Source organism: Hemitrygon akajei, unplaced genomic scaffold (genome assembly GCF_048418815.1).
Source record: "Hemitrygon akajei unplaced genomic scaffold, sHemAka1.3 Scf000096, whole genome shotgun sequence".
NCBI classification, from domain to species: domain Eukaryota; kingdom Metazoa; phylum Chordata; class Chondrichthyes; order Myliobatiformes; family Dasyatidae; genus Hemitrygon; species Hemitrygon akajei.
In genome coordinates, this window is record NW_027331982.1 from 773,447 (window position 1) to 795,629 (window position 22,183).

The following is a 22,183-nucleotide window of genomic DNA, read 5'->3' on the forward strand; positions in this document are numbered from 1 at the left end:
TACACTGAAACCCACTTAGATTAACACTACCTTGGACAGGAGGAAGAGAAATAACACATGAGGAAAGATCACACAACAGTCAGATAAAACTTCTATATTTTCAAGAAAAATGAACTGGATTCAGCACTCCATGTGTGTATATACAGTTGTGATATGGAATACAGATCAGAAAAATTAAATGAGAGGCCAACTCAGAAAAATAAATCATCACTCTGGAAGAAAACATTGAGAAGTGGAATGAGTATGGCATCGCAACAATCTGAGCAGATGAGATGTTGACAAGGAAGCATCGAGCACCTGACTGAGAGTTGGACTCCTCTTCCCAGAAACAGAGGGGTTCCTTGCAGGAATACAGGACAAGCTGGTTAACAAAAGGGGGAAAAAATATCAAAAATACATACAATATTGTTTGTATTTAAGGCAGTAAGTGCAGAAAAGGCCAAGATAAACCAGACACAATCCAACACATTCCAGGATCCAGCAGGAATTTAGCTCAATCTGATTACTTATAAAGATACAATATCATTCACCAAATTCTTGCTTTAAATACTGACTCATGATTGCCCTCCATCACTTCATACAGGCACCGTAAGTTCAAGCCTGATCCAGGTTTAGAGTCAAAATCCTATAAATTATATGACAATCAATACATTGTTACAGATAGGACAATCCATAATAACTATCCAGATATAATATTACAGGATAAACAAGCGGGAATAACACCCTCAATAGCTGAAACCATTCCCAACACACAGATGTCACATGGGTATTGTTTGTGTCATCAGTCAAACCACCAAAAGATTTTCTCTATCAATCTGTTTCCAAATGTTGCTACACTGTCATTTGTTGCCACGCCCCGCTGCTCATTCCCTTCTCATAATAAGTTCTTACCCCGACCATCGTCCAGATCCCCAAACTCTGCCCTGTCCAGACCCGCCTCTGGTTTCTGACCCTGCTCCATTGAACATCCATCTAATGGTTTCCCATTCTGCTTTCAGTCTTTAGAGGACAGTGGTGTTTTCTAACAACCCTTTAGAAACAGAGAAAATAACCCACAATGTGGAAATGAGTAAGGAGGGTAACTCCAAAATTAATTCTTCCTCAGCCCAGAGATTTCAGGGGTAAAGAACATCTCTGACAGAACTGCAGTCAGCTTAACTTCTTCAGTCTGCAGAGAATTCAAGGGAAACCTCTTCACCCACAGAGTGGTGACTGTTTGGAACCCATCACTACAGAGAGAGGAAGAGGTGAAGAACAGGGGAAGATTTAAAAGGACTGTCCTGGAACAGAATCACTAACAGGGTCCAGCCGGCCTGAGTTGACTCTCTACTGTACAATAGGTGTGATGTAAATTCACCAAGGACAGGGTTTAAAATGGAACTGATTTATTTGTCACAGATGCAGAATATGAAACTCCTGTCCCATTAAAGGTGAATATGCAGCAGAAGAAACTCCTCCCATGCCCAGTGACCAGTGTGCAGAACTGGGTGTGGTGAGCAGCAGCAATAATTGCAGAGTTCAGCACCGACAGTCACTCTCGAAATTGCATTCAGCAATGGTGATGGACAAATATCCAGCATGAAGCTTATTGAAACTTTCTCCCCAGTGTGAACCCGGTAGTCTGCCACAAGTGTAACACGCTGTAAGGGTTCACTGCCAATGTAATGGTTTCTCTGTAGCAGCAATGTTTAGGTTACAACTAGAGATAACAGGGTTTTGGAATGAGAGGCTTTCCAATGGCAGAAATGGTTTTTTTTCTTGTGAGTCTGGAAGAGAGATTATTGTGTTTTTTTGCTGGGGAGAGATGAGGAGACATGAATGGAGAGAGTGGGCCCTTTTTCTTTTATTTTGTTTTCTTTACTAACCCTGTAGTCAGAGAATGAATTATAAAGATCAATCATTAAATCACATATTGTGTTATTTCAGGGGACACACCGCACAGCATCCACCCAAACGAGATTTCTTATGTTTGGCTGGGCTGGGTGGCTATCACCCCCTTATATTAAGCTGCTAGCCAAAGCGAGGGTTACATCAGTTAGATGACTGAGTGAGTCCCTTTCCACATTCACAGCAGCTGATTCGCCTCTCCCCACTGTGAACCAGGTAGTGTGTCATAAGGATAGATAAGTAAATGAATCCCTTCCCACATTCACAGCAGGTGAATGTCCTCTTCCCAGTGTGAACTCAATGATGCACAATTTGGCTGAGAGAAACTTTTCCCAAAGTCTGACCAGTTGATCGGCCTCTACTCAGTGTGAATTCGCTGGTGTCTCTGTAGTTGAAATGACTGAGTGAATGCCTTCCCACAGTCTGAGCAGGTAAACGGCTTCTCCCCAGTGTGAATTCGCTGATGTACCTTCAGTTGGGATGAACAAGTGAATCCCTTCCCACAGTCTGAGCAGGTATACGGCTTCTCCCCAGTGTGAATTCGCTGATGTACCTTCAGTTGGGATGAACAAGTGAATCCCTTCCCACAGTCTGAGCAGGTATACGGCTTCTCCCCAGTGTGAATTCGCTGATGTACCTTCAGTTGGGATGAGCAAGTGAATCCCTTCCAACAGTCTGAGCAGGTAAACGGCTTCTCCCCAGTGTGAATTCGCTGATGTACCTTCAGTTGGGATGCACAAGTGAATCCCTTCCCACAGACTGAGCAGGTGAACGGCCTCTCTCCAGTGTGAACTCGCTGATGTACCTTCATTAGGGATGAGCAAGTGAATCCCTTCCCACAGACTGAACAGTTGAATGGCCACTCCCCAGTGTGAACTGACTGGTGTACCAGTAGTGCGTGTGACAGAGTGAATCCTTTCCCACAGTCTGAGCAGGTGAATGGCCACTCCCCAGTGTGAACTGACTTGTGTACCAGTAATTCGTGTGACTGAATGAATCCCTTCCCACAGTCTGAACAGGTGAACGGCCTCTCCCGAGTGTGAATTCGCTTATGTTCCTTCAGATGAGATGACTGAGTGAATCCCTTCCCACAGTCTGAGCAGGTGAATGGCCTCTCTCCAGTGTGAACTCGCTGATGTACCTTCATTTGGGATAAGCAAGTGAATCCCTTCCCACAGTCTGAGCAGGTGAATGGCCTCTCTCCAGTGTGAACTCGCTGATGTACCTTCATTTGGGATAAGCAAGTAAATCCCTTCCCACAGTCTGAGCAGGTGAACGGGTTCTCTCCAGTGTGAACTCGCTGATGTCCCTTCAGTTGGGATGAGCAATTGAAACCCTTCCCACAGTCTGAGCAGGTGAATGGCCTCTCCCCAGTGTGAACTCGCTGGTGTCTCAGTAGGTGAGATGCCTGACTGAATCCCTTTGCACATTCCGAGCAGATGAATGGCCTCTCGCCAGTGTGAACTCGCCGGTGTGTCTGTAGTTGACATGATCGACTGAATCCCTTCCCACATTCTGTGCAGGTGAACGGCCTCTCCCTGGTGTGAACTCGCTGGTGTCTCTGTAGTTGAGATGACGCAGTGAATCCCTTCCCACAGTCTGTGCAGATGAACGGCCTCTCCTGAGTGTGAACCAACTTGTGACCCAGGAGGTCGATTGACCGAGTGAATCTCTTCCCACAGTCTGAGCAGGTGAATGGCCTCTCTCCAGTGTTAATTCTCTGATGTAGCTTCAGCTGATATGACCGAGTGAATCTCTTCCCACAGTCTGAGCAGCTGAACGGCCGCTCCCCAGTGTGAACGCGCTGATGTACCTTCAGTTCCGATGAGCAAGTGAATCTCTTCCCACAGTCTAAGCAGGTGTCTGGCTTCTCACCAGTGTGAACTCGCTGATGTACCTTCAGGTTAGATGATGAAATGAATCCTTTCCCACAGAATGAGCAGAGGAATGGCCTCTCCCCAGTGTGAACTAACTTATGTCCCAGTAGGTCGGATGACCGAGTGAATCCCTTCCCACAGTCTGAGCAGGTGAATGGCCGCTCCCCGGTGTGAACTCTCTGGTGAGCAATTAGGTCAGATGACCGAGTGAATCCTTCCCCACAAATTCAGCAGATGACCAGCCTCTGCCCCAGTGTGATATACTGGTGTGTCCACAGGTGAGAAGACCGACTGAATCCCTTCTCACTCACAGAACAGGTGAATGGCCTTGCCCAGTGTGAACTTGGTGATGTCCCTTCAGTTGAAATTTCCAACTGAATTCATTCCGACTGTCTGAGCAGATGAATGGGTTTTCCCCCTTGTTTAAAATGACAGGCGTGCCAGTCGGTCAGATGATAGAGTGAGTCCCTCCCCACAGTCTGAGCGGGAAGGATGATCGAGGAAATCCTTTGCTCCACTTCTTAAATATCTGGATAGAGACAGCAAAACTGGTGTGTGGTGTTCAAGATTCCCATAGATTAATTCTTTGTCATTTTTAACCTGTAAAAAGATTTACAGAATCAATCAATGGGTGCAGGACAACATTTCAGATGAGATCACTTGAGTTGTCAAGGTGTGATCTGGCAACACACTGTTACAGTGAAGTTCAACCCAAGTTGGAGAGAGAAAACATCTTCTAACTGGGCACAGTGCTGGTATCTGGAATGACCACTAAACTCTCGGATATCCTTCCTGTGTCTATAAGAATGGGGCATTTCTGCCATCTCCAATCTGTGACCTGGCTCAGTTTGACTCTCTCCATTAGTATTATTCCCTGTTCCCACTGAGATGAATGGGTCCCTGGCCCAACAGTAACTGAAATACTCTCACACAAAAAGCCAGCAGTGCATTCCATGCACCCACCACTCACTGTGTAAAAAAAAAACTTACCCTGACATCCCCTCAGCATCTGTTTCCAAGCATCGTAAAACTCTGCTCCCTCGTGTTAGCCATTTCAGCTCTGGGAAAATATCCTCTGGCTATGCACACGATCAATGCCAATCATCATCTTATACACCTAAAAAAGGCTCTTAACATAAACGAGGACATTACACATTATACATGAATGAGTTCATTTGCACGCTCACACTACCTATGTAGCAGGCCTGTAACGGGTAATGAAGGATTTTCTCACCAAAGCTTTTGTACGTTGTCCATTATGTCGTTTGCTTGCTAAACTACGCTTTAAAAATTGAGATTTGCAAATATAACTCCACTTCTTCCCACTTGCAAATTCTCCAGCAACTTTTGCATCACCACAATACACAGATGTAACACCAGTTTCTATATTGGACATAAATATTTCCCCTGAACCCACCTGAGGAATTGAGGATATATAAAAAAAATCATTTTGAACCTATGTAATCTCTGGCTAAAAGAATAATTGGGACTGAATTGGAATTTTGAACCGAAGTGAACTCAGTCTTCAGCATTTAGCTAAGACAGGCCCATTACAAGCTCTCTGCAGCTTGCATAGAGACACACTGAGAACTGATAACATTATACATTGTACTCTCATTAGCTGATAACATTATACATTATACCGTCATTAGCTGATAACGATTGTACTCTTGTTTGAGTAAATGGAGGAGGACTCACTGATAGGACAGGAATGAACTTCTGTTTGTAATTAAACAGGGCCTTGCAAAGGGAATAACTGACAAGGACTGGACAGTACATCCATCAGTAATTAAAGCCTTGATTTAGCAAACTCTCAATTCTAAGTAATTAAGTTTTGCACCAACAGACGTGTTGGGTGTACCAGTTCAAATAACATCTTGCAAGAGCTTGATATGTACAAGTATACGGCTGTAACCTGAGTCCATAACAAGTCAGTCCAGTTGTTAAGATGGTGGCAGTGCTTATGTGCCTTCCCTTTGACAACTGGGTCTCAAACTCCTGCAGGAGAATGCACAATAAACTGTGGTGATGATAAGAAACTGGGCTCCCGAGTTTTATTTGGATTCAACTTTCAACATTTGTCATCATGAACAGGATCCCAATACAGGGAGTGCCAAGCAGACGGGCTGAGCAACTGGCTGGACCACTCTGGGGACTGCAGAGACTGACCAGGTGCCCAATAGGTATTTTAACTTTTGTCGCTGTCCGTTAGTTCCTTTGGAGGTACAGTCCCTCACCCAAGGCTGATTGCTTAGCTTGTGGGCAGGAGGCAGATGTGCCATGTAAATTAATCAATTGTGCAGGAGGTGCCAACCGGGTAAATTTACCTGATTGATAATTGAGCAGGAGGCTTTGTGCCAATTAAGTGACAAAGAGAACATGGGTCAATTGCAGTCGATTGAGAGTTTTCCAGACAAGGAAAAAGATTTTCAAATGTTGAGTGCAGCGCTGAATAAGAAATCGGGGAACAATATGTGGCCACTGGCGGGGAACCTGGGATATTACCTCATGAGAATAAGCAGTAAATTTGATATGGAAAATGAACTGTGGAATGAAGTGGAAATTGTTGTAAAGGGAATGGAAGGAAAAGCAGATGTGCAGTGGAACAGAATATTATTAACAAGTTGGAGTAAGAATGCATGTGACAATGGGATAGAGGTATGTACTGCAAAGGTTGGGAGACGCTAAAAGTGAAGTGTGAATGGGTGCATGGATGCCGAAAATGAGAGCAGGAAAAACAAAGTAAGCAAACCAAGGCCAGCCTAGATAGGAGAGAAGGGCAGGAATGTCAGACAGACAGATATACTTTATTGATCCCGAAGGAAATCGGGTTTTGTTACATACTGATAGGGAAACAAGGGATCCCAAACCCATGTCTGTCATACCGACCCTGTTTGATAGATAGATAGATACTTTATTCATCCCCATGGGGAAATTCAACATTTTTTCCAATGCCCCATACACTTATTGTAGAAGAGCTAATTACATACAATACTTAACTATTTAAATACATTGAATGGTAACTTAAGCTCAGTCCTAACCCCGGCACTTTAACATATCTTACTCCTGGCGGTTCAATTATAAAGCCGAATGGCATTGGGGAGTAGTGATCTCTTCATCCTGTCTGAGGAGCTTTGCATCGATAGCAACCTGTCGCTGAAACTGCTTCTCTGTCTCTGGATGGTGCTATGCAGAGGATGTTCAGGGTTTTCCATGATTGACCGTAGCCTACTCAGCGCCCTTCGCTCAGCTACCGATGTTATACTCTCCAGTTCTGTGCCCACGACAGAGCCCGCCTTCCTTACCAGCTTATTAAGACGTGAGGCGTCCCTCTTCTTAATGCTGCCTCCCCAACACGCCACCACAAAGAAGAGGGTGCTCTCCACAACTGACCTATAGAACATCTTCAGCATCTCACTACAAACATTGAATGACGCCAACCTTCTAAGGAAGTACAGTCGACTCTGTGCCTTCCTGCACAAGGCATCTGTGTTGGCAATCCAGTCTAGCTTCTCATCTAACTGCACTCCCAGATACTTGTAGGTCTTAACCTGCTCCACACATTCTCCATTAATGATCACTGGCTCCATATGAGGCCTAGGTCTCCTAAAGTCCACCACCATCTCCTTGGTCTTGGTGATATTGAGACGCAGGTAGTTTGAGTTGCACCATATCACAAAGTCCTGTATCAGTTTCCTATACTCCTCCTCCTGTCCATTCCTGACACACCCCACTATGGCCGTGTCATCAGCGAACTTCTGCACATGGCAGGACTCCAAGTTATATTGGAAGTCTGATGTGTACAGGGTGAACAGGACCGGAGGACAGTGACCGTGATGAGGAGTGGGCACCACCTGACCCCGTACCTCTCCTACCTTACCAGGGGCCAAGTGCACCCAGTGCCCCCAAACCCCAATGGTGGTTGCTCGGGTAACACAGCAGGACAGGGAAGGGAGGTTCACTTTACTGTAAGATCCCGAATGGGAATACTGAGGATTATTCCGAGACAGGGAGGGAAGAATCCAATAAAACCACAGAGTTAATGGCTCCACAAAGACAATTCCCACCCGAATGCTGCCCAATCCACGAGCAGGAGGAGGGACAGCCCTCAGTGATTCCTGTGTATGCTCCCTGGAAGCCTCAAGAAATGATAATGATCATGAATCAGGCCCCGGATATAAAAGAAAAACCAGCACAGTTTGCTCAGTGTGTCCGCAGTACAAAAACGTTTACTGCGACTCCACAAGATTCTGCATGACGAGGGGTGGAAATGGAAGGCAGATTTGAGATACCAAAGCTATCAGGAGTTACAGGTGGGAAAACATAATGAGAATGAACAGACAGACCAGATTATTCAAGCCTTGGGAAGGGCTCTCCAGCAACCTATAAACATCACTAGAGTACCTGAATGCAAACCTAAGCCTGGGGATTCGGGACCAGACTATTGAGAGTGATTTGTGACCTGCTACAGCACTTTCGCAGGAGACCAAGCCTTTAATGATGGGAATCTGTCCCCCAGTTCAATGCTCTACTGTTCTATCGCTTACCAATATAGATAGCCAAAACGATTAAAAATAATATGGATTGGCCTGACAATGACCGAAATCGAATGTGATGAGCTTTGACATATCATTGCGACCCGACTTTCGAATCCCGATCAACCCTGAAGGGAACTAATATTAAAGGTGACTATGTTCAGTGGAAAGGAGGATGTGAGTGGGCTATATCTGGGGATCAGAAATGGGAACAAAAACCTACCAACGGACAGGTGGGGACAACAACACGTTTAGAAATTGATATGCAAGGATGCTTCCTACTGTGAATTCCACCCCTGAAGAAGAATATTACCAATGTAATATTGCAAGTTGCTGAAATTTCATTTCTGTTTATGACTGATGTGGGGGCAATCACAACCACTCTCGATCAGGAAATAGGATCGGAAAAGGGATTCCAGATTTCAGACACTACAATCACTCTGTCTGGGTTCGAAGACACGGAACGTATGTATTCACGTACCCAGCCACTGCAGGTGAAACTCCAGGGGAGCCAGTGTGAGATTTCATTTACAGTCACCACCAGTCGGGGGTGTAATCTAGCAGGGAGAGACTTGCTCTGTCTGTTGGAAGTTGAGATTCTCCGCACAGATTCTCTATCACCCTGCAACTGGCAAACAACCGACAGCTTCCCTAGTTTCTGAACCCCCTCCAGTGGTGGGCACTTAATCTGGACTCCACTGTGTTTGAACCCCTTCTGCCAGTGGCCGACTCTCCTGTGACTCTGTGCTTTGACCCTACGGGGTGCGTCACTGAGGAAAGCCAATATTATGCACCCCTCGAGGGACAGAAGTTCCCATTCACGGTGATTGGAGAGGTTAAAGGAAGAGAGGGCAGTTCATTACTGTCTGAAGTTCTGGATTTCCTTTGGTGACAGACAGGACTGGTGGTTCCTCATACCAGCATCAGGATTTGCCCTGGGTTCCCTGCCTACACCCTGACAAAACAAGCCTCCAGCACCAAGGAGACTGGCAGGATTTCCTGTGAGCTAACCCCGATACTGGAAGGAGTTGGAAGTGAAGACGGGACGGGACACTGGCTGTGACCAGTGGGGTACCGCAAGGTTCGGTGCTAGGACCGCAGCTGTTTAAAATTTACATTAATGATTTAGATGAAGGCATTAAAAGTAACTAGCAAATTTGCTGATGACACAAAGCTGGGTGGCAGTGTGAAATGTCAGGAGGATGTTATGAGAATGCAAGGTAACTTGGACAGGTTGGGTGAGTGGGCAAATGTATGGCAGATGCAGTTTAATGTGGATAAATCTGAGGTTATCCACTTTGGTGGCAAGAACAGGAACACAATTATCTAAATGGAGTCAAGTTAGGAAAAAGGGAAGTACAACGAGATCTAGGTGTTCTTGTACATCAGTCAATGAAAGCAAGCATGCAGGTACAGCAGGCAGTGAAGAAAGCTAATGTCATGCTGGCCTTTATAACAAGAGGAATTGAGTATAGGAGTAAAGAGGTCCTTCTGCAGCTGTACAGGGCCCTGGTGAAATCCCACCTGGAGTATTGTGTGCAGTTTTTGGTCTCCAAATTTGAGGAAGAACATTTTTGTTATTGAGGGAGTGCACCATATGTTCACAAGGTTAATTCCCAGAATGGTGGGACTGTCATATGTTGAAGGATTGGAGTGACTGGGCTTGTATACACTGGAATTTAGAAGGATGAGAGGGAATCTGATTGAAACATATAAGATTATTAAGGGATTAAACACGCTGGAGGCAGGAAGCATGTTACCGCTGATGGGTGAGTCCAGAACTAGAGGCCACAGTTTAAGAATAAGGGGTAGGCCATTTAGAACTGAGATGCGGAAAAACTTTTTCACCCAGAGTGTGGTGGATATGTGGAATGCTCTGCCCCAGAAGGCAGTGGAGGCCAAGTCTCCGGATGTATTCAAGAGAGAGTTAGACAGAGCTCTTATAGATAGTGGGGTCAAGGGATATGGGGAGAAGGCAGGAACAGGATACTGATAGTGTATGATCAGCCATGATCACAGTGAATGGCGGTGCTGGCTAGAAGGGCCGAATGGCCTACTCCTGCACCTACTGTCTATTATCTAGTAAAACTCTCTTTTAATATTGACCAAATGTAAGGCGTTGTACCCAATCTCTGAGCAACTGCAGACCATGAAATCGGTCGCACCGACTGCCTCCTGTCCGGATCACCGTGAAAGAAGGACAGACTCTCCCATCCATTCCGTATTACCCCCTCAAGCCCAAGACACTGTTTTATGAGGATGGAAGCTCTTTTGTGGATCGAGCAGGAAAACAATATTCTGGCAATGCGATAGTGATGGACAATGAATTAATTGAGCTGGCCTCTTTTGAAGCAGCTTTTTCCACCCAGAAGGCTGAGCTGTTTGACTCGTGCCTGTATCCCAGCAACAGCCAAAAGTGGGAACCTTTACACAGACTCCGTTTTGCATTTGGAATTGTACATGACTACAGGGATCTCTGGGAACGTGGGGATTCCTGACTTCCTCTGGCCTCCCCATTAGTAATGCCACCTTTGTAAACAACTTACTCACCGCTCTACAGCTACCTCGAGTTTTGGCTGTTATTAAATGTGCAGCCCACACCCGCATGACTAACCTGGTCACTAAAGGCAATGCTTTAGCAGATTAGACAGCAAAAACTGTGGCAAAATCCCCAGTAGTTGTAGTTCCCTCGGGTTCCTGTCAAACAACCTTCTGTGACTTAAGCAGAACAGGTTTGCCAGACATGCGGGAGGTACGTAATTTTCAGGGGGATGCCTCTGAGGAGGAGTGCAAACAGGGCTTCTGATGGGGTGCCAGAAAGACCCCAACATAGGTTTTTGGATCACCCAGCGGGACAGGTTTGTATTCCTACACAGTTTTTACCAATATTGTTTGATTATGTACGTAATTGTACACACCTGGGCCCTGCACACCGGGTACGACTCCCTTGACAGTTGGTCCTTTTTCGTGTCTACAAGTTGATTTTATTGAATTGCCTAGAGTACATTGCTATAGATACTGCTTAGTTATTATAGATGTGTTTAGTAGACGGATTGAAGCTATTCCAACTATCAATAATACTGCTGACTGTTGTTACGGTATTATTATGGGATATAATTCCCAGGTACGGCCTGCCAGAGATGCTGAGCTCTGACAATGACCCACACTTTGTGGTGAAAGTAAACAAAGGGGTACATAATGAACTAGCTATCCAGCAACAATTCCACTGTGTACACCACCCACGGGCCGCTGGCAGAGTGGAAAGAGCCAATGGCACTCTGAAGAGTAAACTGGCCAGACTAACAGTGGAGACTGGACTCACTTGGTTGAAGGTCTGACCATTAGCCCGATTCCACATGAGGGTTACCCCACAGGGGAAAACAGGGTTGTCACCAGCTGAAATCATTTCTGGATGGCCCACGAGGACACGCTGGGAACAAAGTCTCAGGATTAAAGGCAAAGTGAATAAGAATAAGGAACCTTGGTTCTCGAGGGATATTGGAACTCTGATAAAGGAGAGAGATGTATGACATGTATAATGTCAGTTATAGGGAGCAGTTATAGGAAACAGGGAGTAAATAAGGTACTTGCGGAGTATAAAAAGAGTAAGAAAATACTTAAGAAAGAAATCAAGAGGGCTAAAAGAAGACATGAGGTTGCTTTGGCAGTCGGGGTGAAGGATAATCCTAAGAGCTTCTACAGGTATGTTAAGTGCAAAAGGATAGTAAGGGATAAAATTGGTCCTATTGAAGATCAGAGTGGTCGGCTATTTATGGAACCAAAAGAAATGGGGGAGATCTTAAATGTTTTTTTTGTGCCTGTATTTACTAAGAAAACTGGTATGGAGTTAATGGAAATAAGGCAAACAATTTGTGAGGTTATGGAACCTTTTCAGATAGAAGAGGAGCTTGCTATCTTGAGGCAAGTCAGAGTAGATAAATCTCCAGGACCTGACAGGGTATTCCGTCAGACTTTGAAGGAGACCAGTGTTGAAATTGCAGGGGCCCTGGCAGATATATTTAAAATGTCGTTACCTACAGGACAGGTGCCAGAGGATTTGAGGATAGCTCATGTTGTTCTGTTGTATAAAAAAGGCTCTAAAAGTAATCCAGGAAATTATAGGCCGGTAAGTTTGACGTTGGTAGTGGGTAAATTATTGGAAGGAGTACCAAGAGATAGGATCTACAAGCGTTTAGATAGACGGGGACCTATTAAACATGGCTTTGTGTGTGATAGGTCATATTTAACAAATCTATTAGAGGTTTTGAGGAGGTTACAAGGAAAGTGGATGAAGGCAAGGCAGTGGATGTTGTCTGTATGGACTTCAGTAAGGCCTTTGACAAAGTCCCACATCGGAGGTTAGTTAGGAAGATTCAGTCACTAGGTATACATGGTGAGGTAGTAAATTTGATTAGACATTGGCTCAATGGGAGAAGTCAGAGAGTGGTAGTGGAGGATTGCTTCTCTGAGTGGAGGCCTGTGACTAGTGGTGTGCCACAGGGATCAGTGCTGGGTCCATTGTTATTTACCGTCTATATCAATGATCTGGATGATAATTTAGTAAATTGGATCAGCAAATTTGCTGATGATGCAAGGATTGGAGGAGTAGTGGACAGTGAAGAAGGTTTTCAATGCTTGCAGAGGGATCTGGACCAGCTAGAAAAATGGGCTGAAAAATGGCAGATGCAGTTTAATACAGACATGTGTGAGGTATTGCACTTTGGAAGGGAAAAAAAAGGTAGAACATACCGGCTAAATGGTAGGGCACTGAGGAGTGCACTACAACAGAAGGATCTACGAATACTGATACAAAATTCCCTAAAACTGGCGTCACAGGTAGATAGGGTAGTAAAGAGAGCTTTTAGTACATTGGCCTTTATGAATCAAAGTATTGAGTATAAGATTTGGAATGTTATGCTGAAGTTGTATAAGGCATTGGTGAGGCCGAATTTGGAGTATTGTGTGCAGTTTTAGTCACCGAATTACAGGAAGGATATTAATAAGGTTAAAAGAGTGCAGAGAAGGTTTATGAGGATGTTGCCAGGACTTGAGAAACTGAGTTACAGAGAAAGGTTGAACAGGTTAGGACTTTATTCCCTGGAGCATAGAAGAATGAGGGGAGACTAGATAGAGGTATATAAAAATATGATGGGTACAGATAGAGTGAATGCAAGCAGGCTTTATCCACTGAGGCTAGGGGTGAAAAAAAAAAGAGGGTTTGGGTTAAGGGTGCAGGGCGAAAAGTTTAAAGGGAACATTGGGAGGGCTTCTTCACAACTGGTTCTGGCAGAGGCATAACTGTTACTTCTGGGCACATTCAGTCTCACTCCCAACCATTTCCTACCTTCCTTTGTACAGGTATGTAATGTTTAAAGGACCAGTGTTTGAGTAAATGAGACTCACCAAACTTTCTCCTGACTGAATCACCGGAATCTCCGAGTCAGATGGGTCCTCTCCAGTTGATGCTCTCAATCCTCGGGCTGGTTCACTTGTTGCTGTTCCCTCGTCTTCAGTTGTGGTTTGCTTCCAGTTGCGGTTTTTCTTCCAATAAATCTCTCACCACAGGTCTAACTTTAACATGAAAGATAATGAAGCACATTAACTATAAAAAGGAGAACCAAACATTTCTGCTTAATGTTACTCTGAACAACACTCACTGACAGTTAAACATTGAAAGCAGATTTAATGACCTCTGTGAACAATCTTTTATTCTCCCTCACATGTCACAAAACGATATGGGATAAGAAGAAGCCATCATTCAATCATGGTAAGATATAAGACACAGGAACAGAATTAGGTGATTCGATCCATCTGGTCTGCCCCACCATTCAACCACGGCCGATTTTTATTCTAACACCATATTCCTGCCTTTCTCCTGTAACCCTGAAGCTACTCAGCAATCATCAATATATTAATCTGTCATAAATATACCCAAATGGCAGCCTCAACCAACCTCTGCGGCAAAAAATTCCACAGATCAGACATCTTTTAGCCAAAAAATGTTTCTCATCTCAGTTTTAAAGAGAAGTATCTTTATTCTGAGACTGTGCTGTCAGATCACAGACTCTCCGTCTAATGGAAACATCCCCTCCCTTTCCAGTGTATCCAGGCTTTTCAGCATTTGGTAGGCTTACTTAACCATACATCCCTCCACCACCCCCACCATCCCTCTGAATTCCATTGGGCACAGGTCCAGAACCATCAAATGCTCCTCATACATAAAGCCGATCATTCCTGAGATTGTTCATGTAAACCTCGTTAGCAACAACTGTACTGAACACATTTCCAGCAATAACAGACAAAATGGTACCAGATAATTGACAGGGAAAAGTTGTGCTTTCTTCACTGATGTACTATCACAGAACGAGTCATTTCCATTTCCAGGTTAAATCAGGTCCATTTCAGGAAATACAAATCAGTCCAGGGTGTTTGTAATAAAAAGAAACTGGAATTACTAGAAACGCTCAGCAGGTAAGGAACAGCTGTGGGATCTACAATTCAGGTTAATAACGTTTCATCAGAATGACTTCAAACATTTTCAGATTTTAGTGCAGATCTCCAGCAACTTGAAATTCTGCTTGATTTCCACCGATTTTACTTGGATCAAAAACTGATATCCCAGGACCCAACCTCACAGAGTCGCACAGCTGAAGCTGCCACTCACCGACCCTGAGCGTCTCTTGGACTCGAGTCCCGTGCTTAGTGACGTTTCCTGGGGTTACACCCATTGCTACTTGCCATCTATGTCAATAATTTAGTTGAGAAAGTACAGGGTATAGGTAGAGAATTTGCAGCAAGTTCAAACAATTACTTTTTTTGAAAGACAGTCAGTATGAACACTCCCCTGTCTTTCCCTCTCCCCACTCAGAACTGACCAAAAGCTACATCAGAGGATGCAAGATCTTGAACTGAGTAACCACTGTGAGGGAATGGGAGTGGTTTCAAAGGGCTGGGCTGCTGGAAGCACATTACCAGACCTGGAGTGATTGCATATGGGTCTGACAGAGGCATAACTGGTACTTCTGGGCATATTCAGTCTCACTCCAACTATTTCCTACCTTCCTTTGTACAGGTATGTAACGTCTATGTGTGTTATGTGGTAACCACTTGTGAGAAGGGATATTCTGTGGAAATCACGGTCGGTAATACTTTGTGTGTTGGATCTGGATTGGGAGTACCTTGCGGAATCTACCTGTGTGTTAACCCTTGCCTGGGTGGTAGTTCCGTCTGAAGACAGTACTCCTGTAATAAGCTGCTTCTGGTGATAATTCGTATGTGGATTTAGAACAACGACGGATAAGACCTACGGCGACTATTATCCTGTTTTACCACTGTGGAATTTGTGGAATTCAACGTAATTGCCTTCTCTCGACATTCACCTTGGATTACAAATATCTCTCTCTCGTCATTGATTCCGTGGATGAACTGAACTTTCATACTTTCCCATCTCAAGACTTTAAGCTTGGTATTCCCTGAGCTCAGTAGTTTGGGAGTTATATTTACACATATGTGTACTCATAACACTTTTAGCTTTTGATTATTCTGCTTAATTTGTTATATTATAAGTAGATATGAATAAAGAAAGTGGTTTTAACATCAAAAAAGGTAAAATGGTTAACATTTCGTTAAAAAAAAAGCAGCCTGTTTTTCTGAAAGAAACTGCTGATGATCAACCAATGTGTTAAGCCGTGCTGAGCCTTATTTCTTCTTCAGGGTAGCTAGCTAGGGTTTCAGGATGCTTCTCTCCTTGTGTAGAGATAGGACAGCTTCTGTGTGTGCAAGCCATTATGACTATTTTGTAATTTGTCTTTAGGGGCTCTCATGTAGTACATAAATTTGGCTCCAGCCTATCTTGTGTGGGGGGTATCTGGATGGATATATCTGTGGTGTAAGGGGAATTGTTGGTCAGTTAGTGGATTGGGTGGGAACAGCCATCGACTGTTCCTGTTTGAGCGACTAACTGAGTAAGCCCCAGGTACTTGGAATAAAGAGTTTGTACTGTACGGTCTCTGAGTGACTTTATCCGGATTCGACTTCCACAGAATGGGAGTGGTTTTAAAGGACTGGGCTGCTGGAAGCTCATTACCAGACCAGGAGTGATTGCAACTGGGTCTGACAGAGGCATAACTGGTACTTCTGGGCACATTCAGTCTCACTCCAACTATTTCCTACCTTCCTTTGTACAGGTATGTAATGTCTAAAGGACCAGTGTTTGAGTAAATGAGACTCACCAAACTTTCTCCTGACTGAATCACAGGAATCTCCGAGTCAGATGGGTTCTCTCCAGTTGATGCTCTCAGTCCTCGGGCTGGTTCACTTGTTGCTGTTCCCTCGTCTTCAGTCGTGGTTTGCTTCCAGTTGCGGTTGTTCTTCCAATAAATCTCCCACCACAGGTCTAACTTTAACATGAAAGATAATGAAGCACATTAACAATAAAAAGCAGAACCAAACATTTCTGCATAATGTTACTAAGAACAAAACTCACTGAAATTTAAACATTGAAGGCAATACAGTAATGATCTCAGTGAACAATCGTTTATTGTCCCTCACAAGACACAAAACGATATGGGATCAGAAGGAGCCATCATTCAGTCATGGTAAGAAATAAGGAACAGAATTAAGGCCAACAGAATTGGCCGCCTCAGCCAAACTCTGCGGCAACAAATTCCACACTTCAGACACCTTTTGGCAAAAAAAGTTTCTCAAATGAATTTTAACGGGAAGCATTTTTATTCTGAGACTGTGCTGTCAGATCACAGACTCTCTGTCTAATGGAAACATCCACTCCATGTCCACTGTATCCAGACTTTTCACTATTCGGTAGGTTTACTTAACCATACATCGCCTCCACAAACCTCACCGTCCCTCTGAACTCCATTGAGCACAGGTCCAGAACCATCAAATGCTCCTCATACATAAAGCCGATCGTTCCTGATATTATTCATGTAAACCTCGTTAGCAACAACTGTACTGAACACATTTCCAGGAATAACAGACAAACTGGTACCAGGATAATTGACAAGGAAAAGTTGTGCTTCCTTTACTGATGTACTATCACAGAATGAGTCATTTCAATTTCCAGGTTAAATCAGGTCCATTTCAGGAAATATCAACCAGTGTAGGGTGAATGTAATAAAAAGAAACTGGAATTACCAGAAACGCTCAGCAGGTAAGGAACAGCTGCGGGGAGGGGAACAAACTTTACATATCAGGTTAATGACGTTTTGTCAGAATGACTTCAAATATTTACAGTTTTTAGTGCAGATCTCCAGCAACTTGAGATTCTGCTTGATTTCCACCGAATGACAGACTGGTGACAGTGAGGGGGGGGGGGGGGGGGGGAATTTCCAAACACAGCTTGAACACCAGACTCACGGGTCTAATCCTACTGTTGTAAACACGAAAAAGCCGATCCGGAGACGTCAGAACACACCAGAGATACTGAATTAATGATACATACTACTGTATAAAAGATTCAAAATTGACAAAAGTTAGAAGAAACAAAAATAACTTTGTCATATATACTTTAACCCTCACCAAATTTTTATGAACACCTCATAGAAAGTTTCCCATCCGGACACTTCACGCTTTGCATGGTAACTGCTCCGCCCGTGACTGTGAGGAACGGCAGAGACCTTTGGATACAGATCGGCACATTACAGAAACCATCTTACCCCCGAGACTTCACAGTCCCTCGGTAAAGCAGGCAGTGAAATCAAAGATCCCCACAACCTGGGACGTTCTCCTTTCTCACCCACCCCACTCCGGGAGAAGACACAACAGCCATAAAGCTCCAGGACAAATGTGAGGAGCCTCAGGAAGCGGGGCGAGTTAGGAAAGTTAATGGGACCAAATGAACAAAATCACACCACGTGATCTGGTGACAAAGCGGAGGGCGGGGCAGATCTGCGGCACACAATCTCACGTGACCTGTTGGCGGCACTTCCATTTCAATTCTGCGGAAACAGACAGCCTGGGCTCCTGGTTTGGATCGTTCAATGCAGATTAAGTGAAGTCGACACATTTCTGACGAGCCCAGATAATTGGAAAATAAATGAGTAACTGGCCCTCAGTTCGGGGCTCACGGCCAACATCGGATCTCCCCGCTCGGGATCGGTCTCAATACTCACCGATGGGAAAGTGATATCTTCGGCCCGCAGACAGCGATCCCGACGGAAGAGACGAAAGTCTTTCACGAACACACAGCCGACCCACTTCAGCTCGGAGCGGAGAGGAAAACACCGTCCACCCGGAGACTGTGAGCATGCGCGAAGAGATTCCGGAGGCGGGGCCTCCGAGACAGACGCGCAGGTGCTGCCCATCTGCGGTTAAATGGGAGGGGCAAACGGGATCACGTGTCAGGATTGGTGACCCATCCCCCCCCCCCCCCGCAGGCAGAGACTCCAGCGACTCAGTAGTCTGTGGAAAGAGGCAAACCTGCCGCTCACATCTCCTCTCACCTTAAATGTATTAGACATTTCAACCCCCAGGAAAAATATATCGTCTGTCCACTCTATCTATTCCTCTCGTAATCTTATAAACGTCCATCCAGTCTCAACCCAGCCTGCGCCGCTCTGGAGAAAACAACACAAGTTTGTCCAGCCTCACGTTATAGCTCATGCCCTCTAATCCAGGCAGTGTCCTGGTAAACCTCTTCTGCGCCCTTTCAAAAGCCCCGACATCGTTCCGAGAATGGGGGCGACCAGAACTGTATGAAACACTCCAGATGTGGTCTAACTAGTTTTATAAAACTGTGTTACGAACTGTGACGTTTTAGAAACGAACCAGCAGCAATAGAGTTCACACTGGAGTCTGGTTTTGATGTTAAAACCACTCTCTTTATTAGTATCTACTTATAATATAGTAACTTAACGAAATAAAGGGAAGTTAACAGCGTTAAGTGTATATATGTGTAAATATATCTCCCAGACTATCGAACCCGAGGGAACAAAACTTAGAGTCCTGACATGATAAAGTAGGAAAGATAGATAGATACTTTATTCATCCCCATGGGGAAATTCAACTTTTTTTTCCAATGTCCCATACACCTGTTGTAGCAAAACTAATAACATACAATACTTAACTCAGTAAAAAAATATGATATGCATCTAAATCACTATCTCAAAAAGCATTAATAATAGCTTTTAAAAAGTTCTTAAGTCCTGGCGGTTGAATTGTAAAGCCTAATGGCATTGGGGAGTATTGACCTCTTCATCCTGTCTGAGGAGCATTGCATCGATAGTAACCTGTCGCTGAAACTGCTTCTCTGTCTCTGGATGGTGCTATGTAGAGGATGTTCAGAGTTTTCCATAATTGACCGTAGCCTACTCAGCGCCCTTCGCTCTGCTACCGATGTCATACTCTCCAGTACTTTGCCCACGACAGAGCCCGCCTTCCTTACCAGCTTATTAAGACGTGAGGCGTCCCTCGTCTTAATGCTTCCTCCCCAACACGCCACCACAAAGAAGAGGGTGCTCTCCACAACTGACCTATAGAACATCTTCAGCATCTCACTACAGACATTGAATGACGCCAACCTTCTAAGGAAGTACAGTCGACTCTGTGCCTTCCTGCACAAGGCATCTGTGTTGGCAGTCCAGTCTAGCTTCTCGTCTAACTGTACTCCCAGATACTTGTAGGTCTTAACCTGCTCCACATTCTCCATTAATGATCACTGGCTCCATACTTCAGTAATACACGGAATAAATGATGGGAGAGAGATATTTGTGACCAGGGTGAAACGTAGAGAAAAGGCCGTTACTTCAAAATAACCGTCGACGAAGTTCTTATCCGTTGAATCCGTCCACATACGAGTTATCAGCGAAAGTAACCTGTCACAGGAATACCTTCTTCCAGGGGTTACCACACAACATACCCAGGCAAGGGTTCCGTGTACCGATGATCAACCCACTCTTGTGGGCATAGGAGAATTCCAAGCCTCAGCTGCGACTAACTGAAGCGATCAGCTTTTCCAGTCACACACACACACTCTCTCTCTCTCTCTCTCTCTCTCTCTCTCTCTCTCTCTCCTCTCTCTCTCTCTCTCTCTCTCTCTCTCTCTCTCTCTCTCTCTCTCTCTCTCTCTCTCTCTCTCTCTCTCTCTCTCTCTTATGGTTCAGTCCACAGTCAGCGCTGTCAGCCTGTGACTGACGTCATAGTCCCGCCTCCTTGGAGTCTGAGATTCCTCTGATCATCGACACTGTTCAGGGTTTTTCATTTAACAGTGTACTGTCTCATACATTCGACCTACAGAGCTGTCAAGATGATCATCACTAATCAAATCTCACTGAGATTTCTCAGGTCCTGTTGAATTTATTGCCAAGTGCACAAGTACGGGAAGGTACAGGTACAGAGAAACACTGACTTGTGGCAGCATCACAGGCAAGTACATTCAGATAACACACGGAACACAAATTATACGATTCTCTGTCAGTAACAATCTGCAAATATGTTTTAAGTCATTAACGATATATAAAATACATTGTGTCATGATCAATATTAAAATGTGCATTTTGTGTCAATAACTGACTTGGAAAAGTTGAATTTGGTCCCTGTTTCCATTCCTCCTGTAATCCACAACCAGCTCCTGTGTTTTTGTCACAATGAGGGAGAGGTTGTTTTCTTGACACCACTGTGTCGGGGTGATGACTTCTTCTCTGTCGGCTGCCTCGTTATTATTTGAGATTAGGACAGTCAGTGTAGTGTCGTCAGTAAATTTAATTAGCAGATTGGAGCTGTGGGTGGCGACACGTCATGGGAATACAGAGAGTAAAGTAGGGGGCAATAAGACAGCCCTGTGGGGTATGTGTGCTGAGGGTCAGAGAGAGAGAGAGGGGTGAGTGAGCCCACACTTAGCACCTGCCGGCACTTCCCCTGCTTCGGAAAAGCAGGCCATGTACTCAAAGACCCTCACAACCTGGACATTCTCGCTCCAAACCCGCTCCCCCATCGGGGAAGAGATACAAAAGCCTTAAAGCGCGAACCATCCCGCTCAAGGACGGCTTCCTGTCTGTGGTTAGAAGCCAAATGAATGATAAAATGGACTCGACCTCACAATGTAACTCGACGTGACCCTGCACCATATGTCTATCTGCACTGCACTTTCTCTGCAGCCATAATGCTTTGTTACATTGTTGTTTTGTCATTTTCATTTTCCATTTTTAGAATCTTTTTTACTAGTACATAATCTTCTACAGCTATAGAATGAAACAAGACTTCAATAGACTAATATGTATAAAATTAATAAAGCTGAAGAAAAAAACTAATCGTAAAATATAAAAATGGAAAATATATATAGGAAAAAGAAGGAAAAAAAGAACCCCATCTAACTCGGGGGGAATCAAGCCCCCGGAGCAATACGTTTAACCATCATCTAAATATAAAAATTAAATCATCAATCGCCATTTCACATTTATGAAAAAATAAAATTGGAAGGAAACCATATAGCATTATTCAAATTAAATGATAATATTTGGCAAAGAACCCCATCTTCTCTCAAAATCGAATCGAGGATCAAAAGTTCTACTTCTACTTTTTTTCAAACTAAGACATAATATTCCTTGAGAAAACCATTCAATTAATTTAGGGGAAGAAATATCTTTGTATTTTAATAAAATAGCCCTTCTTCAATTATGGATAACTCTGAACATCCTCTACACAGCACCATCCAGAGACAGAGAAGCAGTTTCAGTGACAGGTTACTATCGATGCAATGCTCCTCAGACAGGATGAAGAGGTCAATACTCCCCAATGCCATTAGGCTTTACAATTCTACCTCCAGGACTTAAGAACTTTTTAAAAGCTATTAATGCTTTTTGAGACGGTGATTTAGATGCATATCATATTTTTTTTACTGAGTTAAGTATTGTATGTAATTAGTTTTGC

At 44.2% G+C, this 22,183-nt stretch overlaps 2 protein-coding genes and 1 long non-coding RNA gene across 4 annotated transcripts in view; all 3 read right to left on the bottom strand.

Annotated features, from left to right (window-relative positions):
- Positions 1 to 22,183, bottom strand: part of LOC140722996 (NACHT, LRR and PYD domains-containing protein 3-like) — a 725,328-nt gene that overhangs the window by 352,441 nt on the left and 350,704 nt on the right. The gene's annotated exons all lie outside the window — the stretch shown is intronic.
- On the bottom strand, positions 80 to 18,566 carry LOC140723004 (uncharacterized). Of its 2 annotated transcripts, none has more exons than XR_012097785.1 (4): positions 18,430 to 18,566; positions 16,531 to 16,698; positions 13,703 to 13,866; positions 80 to 625 (listed from the first exon to the last, which is right to left on the bottom strand). It is a non-coding gene; the product is annotated as an uncharacterized lncRNA (long non-coding RNA). The 2 variants fall into 2 exon arrangements; XR_012097784.1 differs by having other exon boundaries at positions 13,703 to 13,870.
- On the bottom strand, positions 1,426 to 3,988 carry LOC140722985 (uncharacterized; the record flags this gene model as incomplete). The annotated part of the gene is made up of 1 exon (XM_073037609.1): positions 1,426 to 3,988. A coding segment is annotated over one exon (1,743 nt), but the record flags the coding sequence as incomplete, so codon positions are not given.